General features: G+C 42.4%; 1 protein-coding gene across 1 annotated transcript; it reads left to right on the forward strand.

Annotated features, from left to right (window-relative positions):
- Positions 1-237: 237 nt before the first annotated feature.
- ACAT1 (acetyl-CoA acetyltransferase 1) lies at positions 238-23,984 on the forward strand. The gene is made up of 12 exons (XM_039526825.1): positions 238-347; positions 3,320-3,367; positions 4,702-4,819; positions 5,523-5,618; positions 5,903-6,003; positions 9,497-9,640; positions 12,409-12,559; positions 13,545-13,640; positions 18,021-18,134; positions 18,589-18,653; positions 21,206-21,363; positions 23,466-23,984. The coding sequence occupies exons 1-12, from the start codon at positions 297-299 to the stop codon at positions 23,584-23,586; spliced, it is 1,263 nt and encodes a 420-aa protein (XP_039382759.1). The 5' UTR covers positions 238-296; the 3' UTR covers positions 23,587-23,984.
- Positions 23,985-24,373: the final 389 nt, after the last annotated feature.

Genomic DNA, 24,373 nt, shown 5'->3' on the forward strand with positions numbered 1-24,373 from the left:
TTGGGGCAGGGGCTGGGGGGTAATAGGAGCCTGTATAAGGAAAACCGCAAACCAGGACTGTCCCTATAAACTCGGGACAGCGGGTCACCCTCCCCCGGGGCCGGGTCCCGCCCCGCTCCTGGCGGCAGCCCCCACCGCTCACAAGTCCCGCCTTCCCCTCCAATGGCATCAGCCCCTTCCTGCCACCAGCCAATGGGGGAGCGCGGGGGTCGGAGCAGCGGCTCCCGTTGGCTGCGGGCGGGGGCCGCGCTGAAGGTGAGGCGCGGGCCCGGGGCTCTCCAGACACTCGGGCAGGGATGGCGGCGGCGGCGGCGCTGGGCGGCCGGGAGGTCGTGAGGCTGCTGCAGGTGAGCGAGCAGCGGTCGGGGGGAAGCACGAAGCCCCGCCGCGGAAATGGGGCCTGTCACCCCCCCCCCTGCCCCGGGCGGGGAGAGACCCGCCGCCCCGCCGCGTCGCGGGCTGCCCGGGGCCCCGAATCCACCCCGGCCTGATCGAGCTCGCCGGGCCGGGCTCCGGCGCGGGGCGCCTCCCGGGCGCTGGGGGGCTCGGCCCGGGGTGACCCGCCCAAGGGCAGGCGGAGGCGGCCGTGGCCCGAAGCCCAGTCAGGAGCCGTAACCCCCAAGGCCGCCCTCGTGCTGCGGGGCGGGGGCGCCAATCCGCTCCCCCCCCCCCCCGACATGCCGGCGCCGCGGCCCGCTCCCCAAGCCCGCTAGCTGCGGCGGGGGAGGGGGGCGTGGCTGCGCGGAGAGGCGGCTGCCCTAGAGAGGGCAAGGCGGGGGGTGGGGCTGCCACGCCAGCGCAGCGTCTGCTCCTTGGGTCGAGGGAGTTGGGGGCCTAAAGCGCCCGAGGCGAAAGTCTGAAGGCTCAACAGCAGGGCCGGATTAACCTTTTGTGGGCCCGGTGCTAAAGTTATTTGTGGGGACATGGGCGGGGCAGAGCCCGCAGAACAAGGGGCTGGCTGGGGGGGAGATGGGGCAGGGACAGCCCCGCTCTACCCAGCCCAGCACAAGGACACTGTTTACAAACCAGTAGCTGCCAGACACACACTGCCCGGCCTGCCTGCCTGTCCCTGTGCTGCCATCGTGCTTCTTTCCCTCGGGGGCAGGCCCACGCTGCACTGCTGCCCAGCACCCCTCTGACCCCCTGTGACCAGTGCCACACTGCCCAGGGATCCCCCACAAACACCTATGCCCAGTGCACTCCCCCAGACCACTATGCCCAACACACCCTCACCTGCCCAGCACCCTCTGACAGACCACTATGCCCAGCACCCCTCCCTGATCCTCTCACTGCCCAGTGCCCCCTACCTATACACCCTTCACAGCCCTCCCACAACTGCACAGTGCCCTGCACCTCCCTGCCCAGAGCCTGCCAAGTGCTCCCCACAGCCCCCCCACCACAACTGCACAGTGCCCTTTACAGACTCCCCCCACTTCCCAGTGGCCCAACACACACAGAGCTCCCCCACTGCACAACCTCCAACATACACAGGACTCCCCACACTGCCTAGCATCCCAAAACACACAAACCTTCCCCACTGCCCAGCGTCCCCCCAGGACTTTCTAGAGGCCTACGCCCTGATCCCTGGCTACAGTAGCTGGCCCTGATGGGAGGTGACTGTGTCTGCCAGGGTTGGTCTTGGGGTAGGATAACTTTGGCCCCTTGGAGTGGTGTAATCAGCCAGGCCGGAGCAGGAGCAGGGCCTGCCTGGGCCAGGCTCTCTCAGGACCCACATGCCTGGCAAAGTGTTGTGAGCCTCTGCCTTGGAAAAGGGGATGAGGCAGGTGAAGAAGCATCCAGACATTTGTGGTTTATGCAAGGGTCAGGTATGTCCACAGAACCAAAGTTGAGATCTTATCAGCTGCCAAGGCTAAAAAAAAATCTGTTGTCTGTACATATAGGTACGCAGCACAGGCAATGCTAGCTGCAATCAGCTATGTTTACTGGGTTTTTGCTTATTTGTACAATTGACTGAATAACTTGAACTGTAGATAGTCTAAGATAAAAGGCTGTTACCCTTGTTAGTTGTCAGGTCATTCTAAGAATAAACTACTCTCTGGGATGTTCAAATAAAACCTTAAAGGGATGCAGTCAACTTGAAAGTTTACCCATTTGTCAGAAAATTTCACACCTAAAATTGTTACAGATAATCGCCCAAGTTGAATATAACTGAAAGACTAGAGGACATGTTTTCTTTTGTTCACTTAATGTTGTTAAATGCATAAAATTATATAGGCAGTTTCCTTTTTCTTGCTTGTGAATTTGTTTTTCCTGCTGTGAAGCTAAAATTTAAAAAATCATCCTAACTGGCATGGGGACTCAAGGTGGGCATAGTACCTGAAAGTACTTTTATAATCTAGTCATTTTAAGAAAAGTTAAATTTATGGTGTTCCTTCAAAGTCCTCAAGTGACTATTAATTTTAATTCACTTACTTGAATATATTCTTTCAGTAAAAATGATAGTGGTCAGTAATATAGCTGTACACTGTCTAATGAAATAGTTTAACTTTTTAAATTATTTTAAACTGCTGCCCAAGGACAGGCAGAAGCAGCTGTGGATAATGATATCTTAAGATAATGTATCTTTTTTCAATTTTTTTATTTTTTTAAAAAATGTAATGAATTTTCACCCCACTGTGAGTATACCTAGTAATAGGATGAAGTTAAGAGCCTGTGAATTGGTTTGCTATACAGATTTATTCTTTGGTTGTCATCTTTTGATGCTGAATTCTGTGTTCACAACCCATATTACAAATCACAAATGCCAGTGCAATTGAGCTCTAGAAATTTGCTATCTTTGTAATGCTAAAGTTAGTGATAGCAGTGAAAGGATTAAAGGAGCAATGGGGTTGAATAATCAACACTTGTAATGTAGCAGCATTCCCTACCTGTTCATTGTATGTGATGTTGCTGGAGCTCCTATATCTGAGAAGTAGCTGTTACATGATTAAAACTGACAGAACCTTTTTAATCCATACTTTCCACAAATTGCATTTAAAAAAGATACTTAATTTCTCAGGAAAGATTTAATCACAGATAATGTAGTGAGATCTCAGTTCTCATATTTGAGACATTATTTTCTTTTGGAAAATATACTACAGAATGTCTACTGTGTTTGTCAAATAAATGAACAAAGTCCATTTTGTGATGTATTAGTTTTTTTTCCCAATGTTTCTTAACTTGAAAAATGCAATAATTCTTGGTGTTTCCCAGTCACTTGTAAGAAATGCCCAATTTTCACAGTATATCTGTTACTGAACTGAAACATCAGGTCACCAAAATTTGCAAAGTAAAATTCTGAAAAATTTCTTGTTTTCAGGTTTTGAAATACACAAACCGGGGTTATGCATCACAGCGCACTTTAAATGTAAGTATTAAGTAGCATATGGCCACAAGCTTTAGTTATGATAAACCATCGCTACTAGCCTGCTTTTAGAGTCTGATCTTTAAAAATTTGAGGATTGCAAAGCACTTTCAATGTAGAGAATGTGTAACTTGGGCAAAGTCACACAGCTTGTCATTGGCAAAGCTGGAAATAGAACCTAGGTCTACTGATTCCCAGTGTCCTGCTCTGTAACCACTGGATTGCAATGACTTCTAAGTGCGAGAGATTACTTTAAAAAAGCATTGAAACTCTTCCTTTCCCTACCGTCTTGTAATCTGACCACAATTATATGTGATAAGCTTGAATAAAAATACTTGTTACCTGTCTCTCACCTAGTATCATAACAGTGTTCAGATTTTTCTAAGATCTGTCTGTATCAAAATGTCAGATAACTTTAAAGTGGTCAGTGCTGCAGAGGGGTTGGGAAGGCAGGGAGGGCATCATGCTTCTGTTAAACTTACAGTGAGTTGGTCAATGCTGTCTCTCTCATTTTGAAAATTTCATTCTGCACTGACCTGTGTCTGACCTGGTCTGTAATTGAGGGCAGCTGAATGTGTCTGCCTCTTGAGTTTGTTAATCCTATTACTGGTTACTTGTGGAGTGGGAGGAGAGTAAATCAAGTGACACAAGGTATTCCATCCAAAATCCTGCCCACCTCAGTGAATAAAGAACCAAGGGCCTGACACTGTATGGTGCTGAGTGTCTTTGACTCCTGCTGAAACATGGGGGTTGAAGGTGCTCATCAACACCACCGAGGAAGCATTCAGGAAGAGGCCCCAAGTGGGGGACCCAGACTTTAGTCCCTCCAGTGTCAGCACATCATACTGCCATCAGATTGATGGGCTAGCTTAGCAGCAGATTTGTTGTGAGGGGGGCTGAGTAAAAATAGGGGTAAAAGCACTACAAATCATCATCATACTTAAAATAACCCCATATTATGTTGTAATTTGAAATAGTCAGATGCAGTGAGCTCCTAGGTAAGGAGTTGAAAGTCGTACCTTGTTTCATTCAAAAGTTTATGGTTAGCCCCACAAGAAGATCTCTGATATAACATGACTTTGGCTAAATTATCATGACAGTCTTAATGTCTTGTTTCTTGGGCAGGTGTCTCAATTACTATAACATAATAATTATTAAAATGTTTGCACTGCAGTGACAGCTAAAGTCCATGACCCGTTTGGCTCCCCTGTTGTGTTGTACAGTATACAATTGTACATGAGTCATTGTTTAAAAGACAAGACAAAATAAAGTGTGAACAAGTTAAAATAAATTGTTTTCAAATACTGTAACTCTTACCGCATATTCTGTTCTACTAGGAAGTGGTCATAGCAAGTGCAGCACGGACTCCCATTGGATCTTTCCAGGGATCCCTTTCATCGTTGCGAGCCACTGAACTTGGCTCCATTGCAATTAAAGGAGCAATTGAAAGAGCAGGTATGTGTAAATATTTGTTCACAAAACAAAGTTACACATTGCCCCAGTGAACAGTAGCAATTTGTATCTTTTTTTGAAAAAAAAATTGTTAAAAGTGAGTGGATGAAATTTTAATCTTTTATCTTAAACTTTTATCAACTGATAGTATTTAAAAAATAAAAACAAAATCTAAGCATGAAATGTGTAAAGCACTTAATGCCTGATTTGATTTTGTTTCAGTGTTGCTTTTAAGAATAGATTAGAATGTTAATCAGTGGCGTATGTGAAATAAAATGTTAATCTGGTTCCTACTGGATAGGTGTCCATTTCCCAAAACCTATCCCCACATTAGACATTGATTTATAGTCTGCGTTACAGTTAGAGTGGATGCACTAAAGACATGGAAATGGAATTGCTTTAATGGGTTGAAACACACTGCCCAGGAATTTGTTGAAGGCGGCATTCCTGGTACTTGTGCTGTTCTCGTTCTGTGGATGCCTAGAGGACTTTGGTCTCTAGAGCAGTCTTCAGCATTCTTTCATGAACCATAAGTGTGGAAACCCAGGAGGCTCTTGATGTAGGTCTGTGTGCTGTATTTTAGCCTCACTGGAGTAAAACCAGTGCATTTTATTGCCAGCGTTAGATTAAAAACTTTATCTAAAAGATAAAAATACTAGTGTATTGCTGCTCTCCCTTAAAAAAAGCCTCTTGGTTTATTTTATAGGTATTCCTGCAGAAGAAGTGAAGGAAGTGTATATGGGTAATGTCCTGCAGGCTGGACAAGGACAAGCTCCAGCAAGACAAGCACTACTGGGTGCAGGTATTAACATACTGTTTTTGTTTCTGTGATTAAAGATCTAGAGAATTTATACTACGTAGAGCTGCTATAGAATTGTAGGTACAGATTATAACTATTCTACTTTAGATGAAAGTTAGCCCCATATGAAATATTAGAGATGGTGAAAGGCAGTTTTTTGTAATGAGGGGCAGTGCAACAAGATTAGCAGCTAATAGTTGTTAAATGCTAAAAAAGGATGATGTAATTAGATTATAAATAGAATAATGTGGTTGTCTTCATTTGATTAATATATTTACTTGTCTCAGGTTTACCAATCTCTACTCCTGCTACAACTATCAATAAAGTTTGTGCTTCTGGAATGAAGTCTGTCATGATGGCAGCACAGAATCTGATGTGTGGAAATCAGGTATGTGAATTTTAGTGCCTGTTAACTTCAACCATAATATCTGATTGCCAAAATGTGGAAATTCTGATCTCTGAGAAATATGAGACTGATGTGGAGGTTTCCTGCCCATTATAATATACTACACTTTGGTTTTGTGCTAGTACTGCTTAACTAGAATTAATATATTTTTTTTAAATGTTTGTTTCTGATAAACAAATTTGTTAACTGTGTATTTAGAAATGTCTTGCATATATCGTAGGACACAGTTAATAGTGGAAGTAGTTGTGGTCAGTATTATAAGTTTGTTTCCTTTTAAGGGGAAAAGAGGGTAGAGAAGCAAAATACCTAGAACTTAACCAGGTTGCTTTGATTCATGCCTCTTCTGTAGACATATCGGTAGTCAGAACTAGAGACTATTCCAGCATAGCCTTTTAATACTCAATATATGCTGACAAAGGAGTTTTTCCTGTTGTAGGAACACCACCTCCCCAAACAAAGTTTAGCTTTGTTGTCTGAAACCCTCTTCTGTCAACATAACTGTGTCTCGGGCGTTTGTTAGTATGGCTACATCTGTGGGGGTGTGAGATAGAGATTATAGATAGATAAATATCTATCTATAGGAAACATATGTACATGCTCATGCTCCACACTCTTCACTACTCACCCTCGCGTCCTGCCTCGATACAAAGTGGCGGGACCTCCTGCCACCTCTTGAGGGTGAGAAGCCCCAGTGGGCCAGCTTATACTCTGCCCTGGTCCCAAGGCCCGCTGGGGATGTCAGTTGGTGACTCCTTCACGGGGCCGTGAGCACGGGCGTGTACTTGGCGCGGTTTACCCCTATCCCCAACACTTGGCCCTTTTGCGGCATGAAGGAAACCCTGTCGCACGTTTATTTAGAGTGCGCCAGGTTGCAGCCCCTGTTCCGGCTCCTCTTGGATCTCTTATTGCGTTTTTGGTTGCACTTTTCCCCTCACCTGTTTATCTATGCACTCCCTATCCATGGCCCCACAAAGTTGTGGGATCTCCTTATCAACCTCCTCTTGGCCCTGGCCAAACTAGCCATCTACAAAACCGGGGAGAGGAGGTTGGCTGACGGGATTTCCTGCAACTGTGGGGCCTATTTCCGCTCCTCCGTCCGTTCACGCATCCGGGCAGAGTCCCTCTGGGCGGTGTCCGCTGGCTCCCTTGACACCTTCGAGGAGCAGTGGGCGCTGGCCGGGGTTCTCTACTCGGTATCCCCATCAGGTTCCCTTCGTTTAGCCCTATGACCTCACTCCCGATCCTGTTTTTTTTTCATTGGTTGTCCCACATAATTTGGTATCACAGACCTGTGGATCTTTCCCTTAGGCTGGGTGGGAGGTCCTTTAGCAGTGGGCAGGCTTTGCCCACCCACTTCCTGGATACCAACAGGATCTCCTCTATCTATAATCTATAGATAGATAAAAAAAATAAAAAAATTTTATTATCTTAAATTCCCAACTGACATAGGTATGCTGATGTAACCTTTTAATCTAGACCAGGCCTAGATTAGGAGGAAGGAAAAAAAAAATCTTATCTGCCAATTATGGTACATCTTTGGAAAATCTACTTGCTGACATAAGTATTCTTTTATTTCTTAAAATACATACATGCTCTCTTTCCTCCCTAGCGTAGAGTTACTGATATCAATGATTTAGGACTGCTGCTTAATTCACACCAAACCCAATCTGACCCAGTATTAAGGGCTTCGTCTAGAGCCTGAAGTCAAAGGGAATCTTTTGCCACTGACTGTACTGGTCTTTGATCAGGCTCTAAATGGTATTTTTGCCACTAACTTCAGTGGGATTAAGAATAGCTCCAGTACTTCTATTTCAACAGCTACTGCTAGGATTAGTAATTCACATTTAATGAATATTCATACTTTAGGTTTACATTTGATGGATGCAGGCCACACACTTTGTAGGGGCTCTCATATTTCAGAGAATTAGAGATTTGACCTGAAGTGATTATGCATGCCTGATTCCCATACAGTATGTCACTGTCTCTCTACCCACTTTGCTGGATTCAGCCCTAATTGACTGTAAGTAGGTCTTAGAAACTATATTAGAGATTTTTTTCCCCAGCTGCACACTCAGTAATTCTGATCCCATTACAGTCAATGACAAAACTCCCATTGACTTAAGTGGATGTGTGATTAGTGCCGTTTTTGAGCCTTTACTGGATTTATAGATTATTTAAAAAAAAAAAAATTGGAAGGGCTGGAGACATAAAACTATATAGGATCAGAATAACAAAGCTTAAAAAAAAAAAGACTTTAAGAAATCATCTGTTCCCTTCTCTGGCTTCCTATTTCTGATTTCTAGTCATAACTGCCTTTGAGTTCTCTCTACTGCCCGTCTCATCAGGACTCTCAATTACTTTTATTGGATCCAGTGTATACCTAATATTGAACAAAGCATCATTTACTTTAAATCTTACCATTTAAAAAAAAAAACACCTTCCTTTTCTTATCCTGTGACTGACTCCTTGTAAAGTATCCTTTATGAGGATGCAATATAAAAGTGTTTTACTGAACTTTTCTATAGACTACAGAAAAACATTAAACTTGCAATTTTTCTTATCCCTACCCACGTGTAATACACGGTATTGAAAATAGTTACATGTATTCTTCATGCTGAGAATCTAGAGACTTCATGTGTGAAGCTCCAGTGAATCGTCAACCATATCTTACAAAGGGTGATAAAACTTCAGGAACTACTTCTTGAAAACAATGTAGAAATATTAATAAATGCACATACTAATTAAATTGAATTTTGGGTTCAGTGGTAAAACCGTTTAAAGTCTCCTGTTTGTTGCTGGCTTATTAACAGACAACATGGTAAACTGTGTTATGAAGTTGGGTTGGATCTTTCCACACTGAGACGACACAACATTATATAGAGCAGCTAGTAATTCATGTGAACATATCTCTCTTCCTTGCTGGTGTCTTAAATTCTGAAACAGCTGTTTGTCCTATAGATATAATATGTTGCTAATGGAGAACTGAAATGGAACAAATATGCCAAACTAAGACTTTTTAATAAGAAAATTCTACTTTAATCTTGGAGGCACTTACATTTCAACAGTTGAGTTGTAGGAGAAAGAAGATCGTAATTGATGTGAGGTGGCCAGAGCACCAGTGCAGCGAATGAAAGATTAAAAAGAAATACTGGCTAAGAAATTTGTCAGATTTTTTTTTTCCTCAGAAACTCTCCATGTTGTAACTTTCCTGTAACTAATCTTCAAGACTTTTTGCTTCTCAGATCTTTTGAAATTACAGCTCAGACACAGAACATTGGTTATGTTCACTTCCTGTGCCGACACCAATTAACTGTTTTCACTTTTTTTCCTGTTTTAGTCAGACAAAAAAATAGAAGCAATTTTGTAAGAAACATCTGTAACGTGTTCTCCAATCTTCTGTTATGTGGGAAGAAATTTTATATAAAATGGCTTTTATTGTAATTAATTTTAACACATGCTTGTTTTGTTTGAGAAGGATGTGATGGTTGCTGGTGGGATGGAGAGCATGTCTAATGTTCCCTATACAATGAACAGAGGGGCAACACCTTACGGAGGAGTAAAGCTGGAAGATTTGATTGTAAAAGATGGCTTGACTGATGTTTACAACAAAATTCACATGGTAATTATTGCTGTTCAATACTGAAACATAGGCAAAAAAATGAAGTTGCCATATCATGAGCCTACTACCGAACTCAAGAGTTTTAGTGACTGTTTAAATGTTGGTTCTGGCATGCCCAGGAAATGAGGGACAGAACTGCTTCTGAGGAAAGGGTTCTTCCACTTTCATGATTCTTTCTTTAAGTGGCATGGAGAAGCTAGGCAGAAAATTAAGGAGCAGGCCAAGTGGTGGTTTTGTGTGGGTGTGTTTGAGGCCTTTCTGAAGAGTCCAGGACAGTGGTAGACAGTGACTCAAGACCTGGATTTATGCTGTAGAATGCACAGTTGATTACTAATAGCTCACTATTCCTTCCCTCCCAGGAGGGACCAATAAAGCTGCTCAGCCTCCCTCAGGGCATCCACTTGTGTGGTCCAGCACGGTTTCCCTGTTTGTGTGTGTGTGTGTGTGTGTGTGTGTGAATATAAATAAAAATGAAGTTCCTAGAGGAGAATGAGATTTGAGAGTATTGGTATGCTCTCTCATCTGATACCTCCTCATAATCAAAGGGGTAGCCGTGTTAGTCTGGATCTGTAAAAGCAGCAAAGAATCCTGTGGCACCTTATAGACTAACAGACGTTTTGGAGCATGAGCTTTTGTGGGTGAATACCCACTTCGTCGGATGCATGCGCATGCATCCGACGAAGTGGGTATTCACCCACGAAAGCTCATGCTCCAAAACATCTGTTAGTCTATAAGGTGCCACAGGATTCTTTGCTGCTCCTCATAATATTTGATTCTCCTGGTTCCATGTCAGCTAGCATCCTGACAATAGCTCACTGGTTTAAGATGAATCCAGTTGAAGTGAGGCTGGTGGGAATTATGAGGAATTAATGATTTGTTCTCCCCACTGAAGGAATTTTCCTACCCTTTGACTTAGTTATTCACAGTCTTTATTGGATGAGTTGCTACTACTTCCTAAATAGTAGCAGTTGCACAAATAATCTTTTACAATCTTTGCCTAGCCTATAGATTAGAACATCTTTTCACTGATACAGACTTCACCTTTGTTATCCATACCTTGTTCTTCTCCAGGCTGGAGTAGTAATGTACTCTGCATAAGGTTACACAGTCTACTCCTGTTTGTTTTGAAACCCAATTATCTGAACTTCTGAATTATCTGAAACCCTTCCGTGTCCCCTAGCATGAGAGACATGCTGCAAAGGGCATATATGTCATGCTGGAGGACAACTGAGGACAAGAGATTCAGCTAATGCAGGGTTTTGGATAATCGAGCTGAGACTACTGGTTAGGACTGAAGAAGAGGAGGATAAAGATTCCCTGGCTGCAGGGGAGACCACTCTGCTGAATAGCTCCTTCCCAGTACAGAGAGCCCTCTGCAGGTCCTCTGCCATGGGAGCGAGCGAGTAGGGCCACGACAACAGAGCTGCAGAGGGCTTCCTGTGCTGCCCCAGGGCCAGTGACATGCAATCCCTGCAGATGCAAAGTTATCACGGTGTGGGAGAGGAGGCGTGGCTGTAGTCCTGATGGAGCAGAGCCTCCCCACCCAGCCAGGACTGCAGAGGAGGATGAGTCCCCATCACCCTCTAGTTGGCTTCGCACTTGTGTGAGGAATCAGAGGAATGCTACAATCAAGCTAATGCAGACTGATCTCTACACAATGTTTTATATGTAGAATTTGCTATAGAAACAGCATAAGTTTAACCAAATATGCATGCAGATTCTTAAGAAGTTAGCCTAGTGACCAAGGAGGACGGGTCTAGTTCCCTCTCATCTTCAGAATAACTTTCTCAGGTGGACTTAGTGTATCTCAGGGAATTGGTAATGGGATATATTACCCTTCACCTCTGTCACCAGTGTACGTTTAGCCTGTGTTTGTAGTGAACTAGATTTGTAACGGTTGGTTCTATGGCTGTTCAGTAACCTGTGTGAAATGAGTTAGGCGGTTGCAGTCAAGTTAGAGGATAGTTGTGTATGCAATTAAAAAAAAAGAGAAATTATCTCACTGTTCAGTAACCTGTGCAAAAAGTTAGGTGGTCTCAGTTCAGTTGTTGGATGAAAAATTGGCACTACTTGCCAATTTGTCATTCTCTGCTGAGAATCCAAGGACTGAATAAGATCTGGAGATTAAGTACCCTTTCAAGCCTAGAAGGCAGTCCCACCAGTATAGGAATGATGTGCATTGGTGAGAACTGTGTGGATGTACTGTTATGTGGCTAAACAGGGCTTCAGATTGTCGATCCAAGACATTTCAAAAGCATTAAATTCACACAGATTTTTTTTTTAAATTAGAAAGGCCTCATTAGGAACATTGGAGAGACAAGGTGGGTGAGGCAATAGCCTTTATTGGAGCAACTTCTGTTGGTGAGAGAGACAAGCTTTTGAGCGATACAGCCTTTTGAGCGATACAGCTTTTGCTGTGGCTCAAAAGCTTTTTTCTCTCACTAACAGAGAACTTGTTCCAATAAAAGATATTACACAGACAAGGTGGATGAAGTAATATCCTGGAACTTGCATAGCCACAACTACACTGCATACGTGATTACGTACATGGATTTCTGGCTTAAATTACATCTGTCCAGAAAATTGCCCACTAACTTCTGTTGTGAAGTTCAGATTCCTGTAGCAGTTGTCACAATAGAACCTTCTGGCAACTAACACTTAAAAATTCACTTCAAAAGTTCTGTCATGCCCATTTAAAAAAATTGGAGTTAATCTTTCCATCTATATTTCTGGTTCATGTTCTCAGAATGGTCTTTGTTTTCCCCCAGGGAAATTGTGCTGAAAATACTGCTAAGAAGCTTACTGTTTCACGAGAGGAGCAAGACACTTATGCTATAAATTCTTATACTAAGAGCAAGACAGCCTGGGAATCAGGAGAACTGACAAAGGAAGTTGTTCCTGTCACTATTTCACAAAAAGGTATTATGGAAATACATTCTAAAATACATTTTTAATGTTAAAAGATGTTAAATTGTGCACTGATGAATACTAACGTTGCAGCTGGAATGTGCAAATTTTGGGAATATTTTTTTAAATTTCTGTAAAAAAAATAAATCTTAGCTGGCTTTCTGGCAAACACAGTTGGTGAATGTTTATGGTCATTTTTTTCCTATTTGTTTTTACTGAGGTACTTGAGTTATCCATCCTTCTCTTGTAACTTGCATGAGTGTTACAACATAGAATAAGTGCTAGCTAATGTGGCTTGTAATTCATTTCCATTTGTTTCTTACTATTTTAATACCCCTAATTGAGCTGTGATGATTTTTTTTTTTTTTTTCCCCCCTCTCTTCTCTCCACCAGCCTGGGAGGATGAATTGCTAAAGGTCTTGTCTTAACAATAAACCTGTTGTGGATCAATGGGTTAAAGGAGCAAGCTTGTCAATTTTTGTTTCTCTTCAGAGCTAAATTAAGTCACATTTTATAGAAATAATATGTCAGGATGTCTAAAAATGGAACGTAGCATAGAATAAAGGATTGCAGAATACATAGGTCAGTGGTCCCCCAATTTTTCAGGATTGTGCCTCCCATTACCTCTGTCGGGCTGGGAGCAGGGTGTGTGTGTGTGTGTGTGTGTGAACACGGACAGGGTAAGGGAGCAGAGGCTGAGGATGGGTCTAGTGCCGGGGCTGGGAATGGAGCCACAGCTGAGGGCAGGGCCAGAGCAGAGATGGGGTGATACTGCTCCCTCCCTGCCCCTTGTGGAGGCTGGGTTGGACCCACCATGTCCCCCTAGGTGGGCGTGCCTCACAGTTTGGGGAGTTCTGTTTTAGGGTTTACATTTTGGATAAATCATAACAAAAATAACCTAGTAAAATGTCACGTGCATCAGTGTGCAGATTTTTATGCTGAAGTGCCAAAACCGGATTGAGTTCACTTTGATTTGGCATCTTTGGCATTATTTCAGGGAAACCAGATATAGAAGTGAAAGAAGATGAAGAATATAAGCGTGTTGATTTCAGTAAAGTTCCAAAGCTGAAGACTGTTTTTCAAAAAGAAAATGGTAAGTACTCTATATGGAGAAATTGGTGTGGTGGTGGTTTTAAACAGAGCAAATTTTATATGAAATATTTGAAGTCTCTCCACGCTAAGCCAAGTAGTGAAGAAAAGTTTCCAATTGAAATTACTAGGACATATATAGTTATTTTATTAAACACAGTCTTCATGCTGATTCCCAATATGTTACTGATGTGTCACAGGAGAGGAAGAGATGTATCAAATTTTAAATTAAAGAGTTCCACAGCTCTAGTTGCAGTAAAAGGTGAACTGCTTTACTTGAAACAGGGACTCTGGTGTTTGTCTTTTTTGACTGAGTTCCTCCAAAGTATGTTAGCCGGAGGACTGTGCTTATCTTCTATTGAAAACAGTAGGCTGCTCTTGTTTAGGGCTTGACTTTGAGAGCTATGTATTCTTATGGTACTTAATTTCAAAAAATAAAATCTCAAAACTCTTTCTTTCAAGTTGGACTGCTTCGATAGGTGGGTGAATAACATTCTTTCCACTCAGCCCCAATGTCCGTGTATTTGAAAACAGCTTAACTGGGTCAAGGTGAAGACAACGGAAAGCATAGGAATACAGCAGGCACCACTTACAGCAGCACCCTTTGTGGCCTGGAGAATTGTTCTTATAACTGGACAATGTACAGCAGTGTTTCCTGGAGAAATGCAGGCTGTGTTACATACTTCATTTTGCTGTGACATTTGGAAGATCTGGTTTAGTGACAGGCTTTAATGGTTTTCACTTGAAACAGGTGATAATTGTGGGGGAATCAAACAGCAAAGTTGGTCTAGAATTGCAGTTTCCCAAATGTTCTTGTAAGTGGAATGCTAACACTGAAAAGTAGATGTCAAGGTGAGTGTCTTTCCTGGAGAAGTGGTACATGAGTTTGGGAGCTGTATCTGTTTTATTGTTGCACAGATCTAGCGAGGATCAATTTATCGCATCTAGTCGACCCCTGAGCGCTCTCCCATCGACTCCTGGGCGAACATTATTGCTTTGCGTGCTGATCCAGTGCATTTTTCGTTCTCTTCAGGCTTTAATTATAAGTTGAACTTGTTTAACTAAAAGGTTGCTTCTTCAAGCGGCTCTGCATATTCCCACTTACGGGTACTATGCTGCCTTGTGGTACCTAGCAGCAGAACCACCTAGCAGGGTCAGCTAGAGCGCTCTTGTGCTCTCTGCCCCTCCTGTCCAGTGTCACTGATGTTCTAAGAGTGAGACTTGTCTAGGGCCTGGAGCGCCCCAGGTCCGTCTGACCGTATGTCTGGATGGAGGTAAACATCTCCAGTCTCTTTGGAGTTGGAGCCCTTTTTATTAGGATAGTTAGTGTTAGCAATTATTTTTTCCCCTGTCAATTCTGGGTCATGGCAGAATCAAAAGTGGAGAAGGCTGGGATTCAAAAGATGCATTTCCTGCCTGGCAGCAGGCCACTCACCTCCTGGGTGTTTGATTTTCTGGACCTTTACTCCCAGAGCCCACAAGGATAGGGAGAATCATTTGTAGCTCTTCCTTCTCAAAGAAGCTCTTGAAGCTAGATCCTCTGGATCCGATCAGTACCCTTATTGAAGGTCTAAGGGAGCTGCTGAAAACTCCAGGAGCCAAGATAGCTCAAAGTGACTGCAGGGTTCCAAGAGGATGCAACTCCTGTCAGAGCCAGGTCTAATTCCTACCGCTCCCTCAGTCAAGCCCTTGAGGCTACATGAATCCAAACCAAGGGCCACATGGTCATATCCAACTGGCCCGGTTTCAGAAGAGATGTTGAGAGAGAGTTTGTCAACACTCTCACTGGTGCAGTACCTCCTGCCTTGCAGTTATCCAATCCTGACAGAACCCTTGTGGCCATGAGACCAGGGTCAGTTCCCACTTCGGCTTTCAGATCCAGAAGATGCAGGGGTGGCTCCAGGCACCTGCGCAGCAAGCGCGTGCTTGGGGTGGCCTGCCGGTCGCTGTGAGAGCGGCAGTCAGGCTGCCTTTGGCGGCATGCCTATGAGAGGTTCGGGAGATCACCTGCAGGTGTGCCGCCAAAGGCAGCCTGCCTGCCGTGCCTGGTGCAGCAAAAAACATAGACCCATCCTTGAGAAGGTGGATTTGAGTGGTGTGTCAGAACTGGGGCTGTCAGAGCCTTTGGTTCTAACTGTTGCAGCACCAAAGAAAGTGAGACCTAGGGACAAGTTCTTACCTAAGGTAGTATCTGAATTTCACATCAATCAGACAATTAATTTGTTGCCCACCTCTTCTCTCCCCCCCCCCCCCAAAGATGATAAAAAAAAAAAAAGAATTCTAATAAGGGGGAATCTGTTCTCCAGACTATAGATGCTAGAAGAGTCCTCACTTGTTGTTTAGGTAGAGCTAAACGTTTTAATAAATGGTCTAGATTGTGTTTTATGCTTAAAAACTACATTGGTTGTACAGTTTATTCCCAGACACTCTTGGTGGATTAAACAGTGTATTGATGAATGTTAAATACCAACAAAATCTCCTGTACCTGCTTTGATTCTACCACATTCCACTAGAGCGGTAGCTACTTTCTTCACTTGTCTTAGGCAGCTGCCAGTTTGCTGAAATTTGCAGAGCTGCAATCTGGACTTGAGCGCACATCTTCGCTAAGCACTGTACTTTGGACTTGGCCTGTAGGGCAGATGCTGGATTTGGTAAAGCACTGCTTCAGCCCTTATTCAGTTAGGCCTCTGTTCCCACTTCCAGGTTAATTTTCAGCACTGCTTATCAGTCTGTCCCATAAGTGGGAATATGCAGAGCCACTTATAGAAGAAGTGAAAGCTACTTACTTGTAACCAGAGTTGTTAGAGATTGCTCCGCATGTTCACACTACCCACCTGCCTTCCCCTTTTCGTCAGAGTCCTTGTTCTATGTCTCTGGCTCTGATGTGGTGGGGGCACTCTCCCTCTTTATATAGCCTCTCCCTCAGAACATTGGTGATGCTGAGGGAAGGGGAGGGGTACATGACAGTGCTCTAGCTGACACTGCTAAAGAAGGCTCTACCACCATGCGGCACAGTACCCATAAGTTGGGAATATGTAGAGCCTTCTGGAAGAACTCCGGCTATAAGTAACCAACCTTCATTTTCAAATCTGTTTTAATCTGATGAAAAACCTTGTATTGGGACGCTTAAATTGATTTAAATCTGGCTTAAATCAATGTAGTTATAGGCTTGATCTACATATACAGTTTACAACAGTGTAACTTCTTCTTCCAGTGGGAGCATGTGCGCCTTCACACGTCTGTCTCCAGTCGATGGATCTCTGAAGCTAAATCAGTTTAGTTGCCCCACTTTTTTGCAGCCTTATATTGACTGGCGTTAACTTGATTATTGGTAATGTGGAAGCCATTACCTTGCCTAAGTAACAGGGCCGGTTCCAGGCACCAGGAAGGATGCAGGTGCTTAGGACGGTCAATAGAAAGGGGCGGCACTCCGTCTGGGTCCGCGGCGGCAATTCGGCAGCGGGTTCTTCAGTGCTTGGCTTCCTCTTCAGTGGCAGCTCAATCAGGCTTTTCTTTTCCTTTTTTTTTTTCTTCGCCGTTTGGGGTGGCAAAAAAGCTGGAGCCGGCCCTGTGAAGTAAGATGCATCAATTTAAGCCAGGTTTAAATCAATTTAAGTGTCCACACAGGTTTTTGCACCAGTTTAACTAAATTTAATTTAAAAGCTCACCTTGCCAAGTTTAACCACACACACTAGACACAGACAGAGCAGTGATTCATTCACAACAACAATTCTGCATTTAACAATTTAATAACAACTGGAACAATTATACATCAGATGACCCAGCAGGAGAGAGGAGACAAACAGGAACACAGCCATACAGAGCCAACCTTGAGGCTATGTTTACATTATACTACAAGCTAGGGGTGTGATCCCCCAGCTCACGTACCCGTACTTGAGGTAACCCAATGAGAGCTAGCACTTGTATAAGTAGTAGTGTAGCTTCGGTAGCACTGGCAGTGTTGGCATGGTTTAGCTATGCCAGTACAAACACTCCTGCAACCTGTGAGTTGCACTCCGCAACAGCTAAACCTGCACTACTAATACTGATGCTAGTTCTCATCAAGCAATCATGAGAATTTGTATGCGAGCTGGGAAATCACACTCCTAGCTTGTCATGTACTTAGTGTACTCCGCACAGCTAAACCTGCACTACTAATACTGATGCTAGTTCTCATCAAGCAATCATGAGAATTTGTATGCGAGCTGGGAAATCACACTCCTAGCTTGTCATGTAGAAGTAGCCTTAGTTAAGCCAGTGCCCCATACTTGTATAGACAAGAGCTCAGATTCAGGACCTCTCTGTCAGATAAATGCCTTGGAAAGACATACCTGAGCTATTGCATTTTCCTTCCTCTGTTTAAATACTGTTCTGCTTTTTTCAGGAACAGTAACTGCTGCCAATGCCAGCACACTGAATGATGGAGCAGCTGCTTTGGTTGTGATGACTGCAGAGGCAGCCAAGAGACTTAATGTTACGCCACTTGCAAGAATAGTAGGTAGGAATTTTTCCAAATGCCTCTCTCAAGTACTGTACTGGAAAATACTCTTATGATTTGCCATGTGACTTAGAATCTTGCTTAACCAGTCGTGTTTTTTTTTTCCTTTGGAGGAGCATGGGATAGGTTCATTGGCTAGGAAGGTGCAGCTATAACATAACTTGAACTGTTCTTTTAAATTCCAAGAGCCAAACATGCTTGGACTCCTGATCATAGCCAGCCTTTCTTAAATGCAATTATATCTAACACATTTTAAAAGTAAAATCTGAAACTATTACCATACTGTTTGCTTACAAGCACACAGCTTACAACCTGTTTTCAGGAGACATTTTATTTAAATGAATAGAAAAATTGATTGGTGGAGGAGGTGAGTATTGGACTTGTATCCTATATAGGTGAATATTTCCTTTGTGAAAAGTGATAAAGGATTTCAATAATCTTTATGGTCTTACAGCTTTTGCAGATGCTGCTGTTGATCCTATTGACTTCCCAATTGCACCTGCGTATGCTGTTCCCAAGGTAGGAACAAAACTGATCATTGCTGAATATAAAAAAAAAATTGTAAGCTTGCCTAAATTGCTCCAGTGATACAACATGGATTTTCCTCTGATTGGAATACAGACGATACGTGCATCACAGGCTTATTTATAAAGTACTTTGGGACCTTGTAGATAAAGTAGTATTTATATTATGATTGGTTAGCCACAAGAATAACTCACGCAAAGTGCACGTGCAGTTTTCTGTTTTAGTTGGGTCCTTTTTATTAAAGGAACACAGTCCCCTTGAAATCTAGTCGGCTTAAAGAAAAAAGTTGAAAATAGTTACAGGTACTTCCTTGCCCCTCAATACCTCTGCCAGTTTTTTGTGGTTAAGTCACCACTGTTGCTGTCTGAAAAATCCTCACAAACAGGAACACAACATAAATAGGCTATCAAGTCAAATACCCAAAGTAAACAAATTAGAAAACAGAAAAAAAATTCTTATGTAGACCTTCTAGTAACTTCAGGTGTAAAGTAACAAGTGAAAAATCTTTTAGACAGAAGCGTGATGGGATCTGAGTCAGTGTCTCATCAAGGAACTAGTTAAATGATGCTGTTCATTGTATTAAATAAAGGCTCTCTCTGTGGGTATGACAAATGTAGGTAAAACAAAGCTGACAACTTTCCAGGTTCTTGTGTATTGGCACTTGCTATGCAGATTCCTTTAGTGCCAGACTGTGGGTTTGTTAATGTTGCCTGAGTTGAACTTAAGGCAGACATGTTAATCTCTGTGCTTGAGAGAGAATCCAGCTGGGTGGTTAATATTAAATTATTCTAAGCGTGTCAAAGCAATTATCAATAACTAAGGCCTTGCCTACACTGGAAGGATTTTTTTAATACAACCCGAGGTATGAATTTAAACTGATATAGCTATACTAGTATAACCTCCTTCCTCCCCCCCCATGTGGGCACTCTTGTTTTGATCTAAATAGAAAAAAGTCTTATCAAAATAAGTGTGTCTACATGATGGGGTATGGGGCTGGTATACTGTCATAATTGGTAAAATGTTCCTTTGTAGACTGGTGGCGAAACATGTATTTGGCAGCCTCAGATTAACCAAAATCTGTGGAAAATATTTAATTGTCACATTTGACATATGTGCTGGTAACTTTACAGAAGACTTTGGTTTTGTTTGAGCTGATATATGGCTTTGGTCAGTAGAAAAGGTTATATCCATACAAACGTGGCTGTTTCCTAAAATGTAACCCACTTCATTGAATTACATTGATGGAATTATTGATGTGTTAAAACCAATTTAGCTTGCAAGGTATAAATATTAAAATGGAGGATTGATTCCTCAGGTGTTAACATCAATGCTAATAACTAGACTGGGGTGTCAAACCCTTTCTGTAGGAAAGGCCAAATTTATTTTTTTAATTATGGTGCTTGGGCTGGGGCATAAATTTACATCTGTATAATCCCCTCAGTCCACAGATCTCCCACTGATGTGGTGGTGGTGAATGCATAAAAATTAAAAATGTTACATAAAAATTCAGTTGCATTCTGCATCACTTGGGAGAATATTCTCACTCTTAGGACCTACCACTTCTTCTCTTCTTGTCCCACTCTCTACTGCTTCCCTGGCTTTGGTCTTATCTGTACTTAAAAGTTTTGCAACCCTCCCTAGTTTAGATAGTTATACTAGTAGAACAGTGTGTATACTAGTATAGCTTATTCTTATTCAATAACTCAAAGAAGCTATACTGGTATTTTACCTTTATACCATACCAGTATAACTGGCAGCAAAAAAAATCACCCTCCTAACCAGTAGTGACAATGGTAAAACTTTTAAGTGGTTTGTCTTGCTTCCTTCTCGCCGCCCCCCTCCCTTTCTATTTTCTTCTTTGCATCAACTCCCAGTTTCCATCCACGGGCTTCACTTCCACTCCATTTTCAGCTGATAAATAGTTACTGACATGTGAAGCATCATCACTCTATTGAGGCTAATGGAAAAGGGGGAGTGAATTTCCAGAGCTGTTGTTTCCAGCTGTCTGCAAAGGGGGAAGATAAGTGTCAGTTACACTGTGCTTACATTTGGAAGGTTATTTGTAAGCATGAGGGCAAAGAAGAAAGTTTAGATTCTGCAGAATCTGAACATGCTACACAACCCACATAAATACATCAAGTAGGCCTTGTGTTTGACATCTTCAAACTAGAGGCTGTGAAAGTTTCTCCTCTTTCTTTCTTTCTCTCTCTGCTGGGCTTTCCTTGAGCTCATTTCAGTTGTGACTTAAAGCCAGATCTAGAGCCATCTTAGCCCTGTTTTTACAGGAGCAACTGCTGAAATGTGCAGTCTTCTGTACAATCCTTTCTTTGCAGGAAATAGTCTTAACACCACTTTTGAATAATATGTATCCCAGCTGGGAAACTGGTGAAAAGCCTTGTGACAAGGGGAAGCTTCTGATCCAGGCCAAGTGCTTCACTGGGTAACTTTCAACTAGTTATAGGAAGTGTAACATTGAATTAAACAAAACAGGACCACCATGAAGTGCTTTTGGCTACATAACTTTCACAACAATATTTTATTTCTAGGTTCTTAGTGATGCAGGATTGAAAAAGGAAGACATTGCGATGTGGGAAATCAATGAAGCATTCAGTGTTGTAGTCTTAGCCAATATTAAAATGCTGGGTATTGATCCACAGAAGGTGAACATACATGGAGGTGCTGTGTCTTTGGGACATCCAATAGGGTAGGTGAAGTACTCCATTGTGTGGGGTTTTTTTTGTTTGTTTGTTTGCACTTTAGGGTAGGTCTTATCCTTGGACAGGATCTGTTAAACACATCACCGCATTTGAGTGTGCTTGGGCTATGGGGTGTGGTGTGTTTTTTGTTTTGTTTTGTTTTTTTAAATACTTCCATTTTGTCTTTAGTTTTCCAAGCCGGGGCAAAGGCTTTTGCTAACTGTCCCAGGGAGCCAGTAAGTAGGAGGAAGAATGAGCAAGAATTGATGGTGGCAATTTGGTAGCAAGTTCATTGTAATTGTATCCAAGGCTTAACTTTTAGGGCTCTGTGAATTGGGCTTGGATGGAGGTTCACCTGCCTCAGTATTTAGCTCTTCTATGCAGTGGCTGAGCAAGATTGGGAACCTTTTCTTGGATGAAGAATTTTCCTTGTGTCCCAGGAAATTTATTTATTCAGTTCATTTATTTGCTCCCATCACCGTTGTCTTGGTGCATGTATCATTTTTTTTCTCACAAATTTTCAAATTATTTAACATGTTAACCAGGAAACAGACATTACTCCTATCGGAATCAACTGCAACAGTAAACCCACTAATTAATGTTTGTGCAGTGCTTTCAATATCGATTGTACTAATAAGTATTAAGTATTTGTTATGCTGACTAAGCCCTCCTGCAAAAAGCTTAAGTTAAATGGAGGACCCTCAGGGCATAGTGTAAAGACCAACAGGACTCTGGATCTGTCCCACCAACAGGCAATTAAACTCCAGGTCTAGGGCCCTCTACTGAGAATATCCTCACATTTGATCCCCGCTGTTGTGTAAGGTGGATCTAGAACATCTACTGAACACCTAGTATTGCAGTTAGAAGCCAGCGCAGTCATTGAAGCACTGATGTAATGTGCTTTCTTCAGTTTAACCCCCTCCCACTCTATTTCCCCCCCCCACCCCAAATTGTCACATTATGAAGCAGTTGTAGTTTCTGAATGGTATAAGTCTTTCCCAGTAATCTGCTTTGAAGGTGGTAACTGGCATTGTGCACATCTACTGAAGAAAAATAGCCCCAATCATCTAGCTAAATACAGATTGGAAAAACCAGCGGGGATTCCAGGAGCAAATCCTGGATCCAGCAGTGCTCCTTGAGTTGCATGCTTTGTTGGCAAAGATGTTAGGACCACTCCTCGAATCAGAAGGGCTAACATCTTCCTTATCATATTCTGTTGGTGTCCTCTGACCAAATCAGCATCACCATAGTCTTCTCTGGATAGGTTATTTTCAAAAGTCCCTCTCTCTGTAAGTATGTAGGGCCCTGATCCTGTAAACCTTTATGCATTGAACTAAATGAGCTGACTTTTGTGCCAAAATGCAGCTGGACCGCTTCAGTGAAGATGCTATCTACACTACTGGGAGGAGTTCTCCTGTTGGTGTAGATACTCCACCTCCCTGGGAGGCGGTAGTTAGGTTGATGGTAGAATTCTCCCATTGACTTAGCACTGCCTACTGGGGGGGAAAGAGGTCAGTTTAACTGCGTTGATCAGGGGGTGTGGATTTTTTCATATTCCAAGTGACTTAATTAAGCTGACTTAATTTCCTAGCATAGACCAGACGGCTGTGTTTGACAGTTCAGGGCCTTAATCACAGCAAAAGCAGCACCTCATTGTACATCCTCAAACTTGTAGTTGAAGAAATCGGTGCACAAACCCACTTGAACCAACAGCTGCTCTCAAAATTCTTTCTTCCTCTGGTGGTGGCAGCATGGAGGAGACTTATGTGCAACCTGCTGTCTTTTTGAGAGAGCTGTGCTTTGCAATGCAGCCCAGTTAATTCAGTTCCAGCAGGGAACAGGAAGTGTGCTATTTTAAAGAGCTGTGTTTAGAATTCTACAAGGTCTCTTCCCTCATTTACATAAAGACCTTCATCTCCTCAATGAAAGACAAAGTGGAAAAACTGGTGGAAAGTTGTTTTTATTACTCTTAGGTATGGGTATTTGATATTTAATCTGAGGATGCAGTGCTACAGCAGCACTGCCATTTGAATCTGTTGATTGTTTTAGCTTGATTTTATACAAGTTGCTCTGACTTCCTATAAACTAAACTGTTTTCTCTTCTATATAGAATGTCTGGAGCGAGAATTGTTGCTCACATGGCCCATGTGCTGAAGCAAGGACAGTATGGTCTTGCAGGAATTTGTAATGGAGGAGGTGGTGCTTCTGCGATTCTGATCCAAAAGCTGTAGGCTGGCTGGCTGTTGAAAATACCAAGCTTTAAAATTATATGAGCAAAATAATCCTGAGTGGTGGTGGCAGTTACATTATTTATGGATTTGCAGATAACACCCACTTTAACTGTTGGTTTTCTATAGTATTTCTCTAAAACCTTGATCAGTCATGCTCACATCTGTTTTTTACTTTAAACTAATTTAGTGCAAGTGTTTTTTATATAGTGTGAACTAAAACTTATCAAATTATGGTAAACTACAAGTTGTCACTAGACAAAGACTGTATGCTTACTCGGGATGTAGCTGTTCTGTGGATGATTCACAAAGATACCCCTGTAAGTAATTATTTGAATGAAAATTGTTTTCTTTAGTGGGTAATGAACTGATATTAAATCATTCATAGCTCTTAAAATGGACACATAGCTTAAGTGCTCAATTTTTTATTTAAGCCTGTAATATCTAGTTGAATTTTTTTCCATGAAAATCACCTGGCAGTTACTTACCTGAATCTTGCTGTTGGAACATATCTTTACAACAGGAGCATGAGTCTAGCTACAATGCTGGAGGAGTCTTTAAACCAGCTTTTTATTAAGGATTTCCACAGCACTTTGTTTAGCATTGTTAAAATGAGTAACTGACATCATAGAACACAAGTTTGTCAACTACAGCTGAAAATATTTAAAATACTTAACCTTAAATTATCTGTGCATAATTTTTGGCATTTCTCAGAGGGCCTTTTTAGTTTAGCCAGAGATAAGTGTTCACATGCAGAGTTAACTAGTATAACTATATCCCTTTAAGTTCA

Source organism: Mauremys reevesii, linkage group 1, assembly GCF_016161935.1.
Source record: "Mauremys reevesii isolate NIE-2019 linkage group 1, ASM1616193v1, whole genome shotgun sequence".
In the NCBI taxonomy this organism is placed as follows: Eukaryota; Metazoa; Chordata; order Testudines; family Geoemydidae; genus Mauremys; species Mauremys reevesii.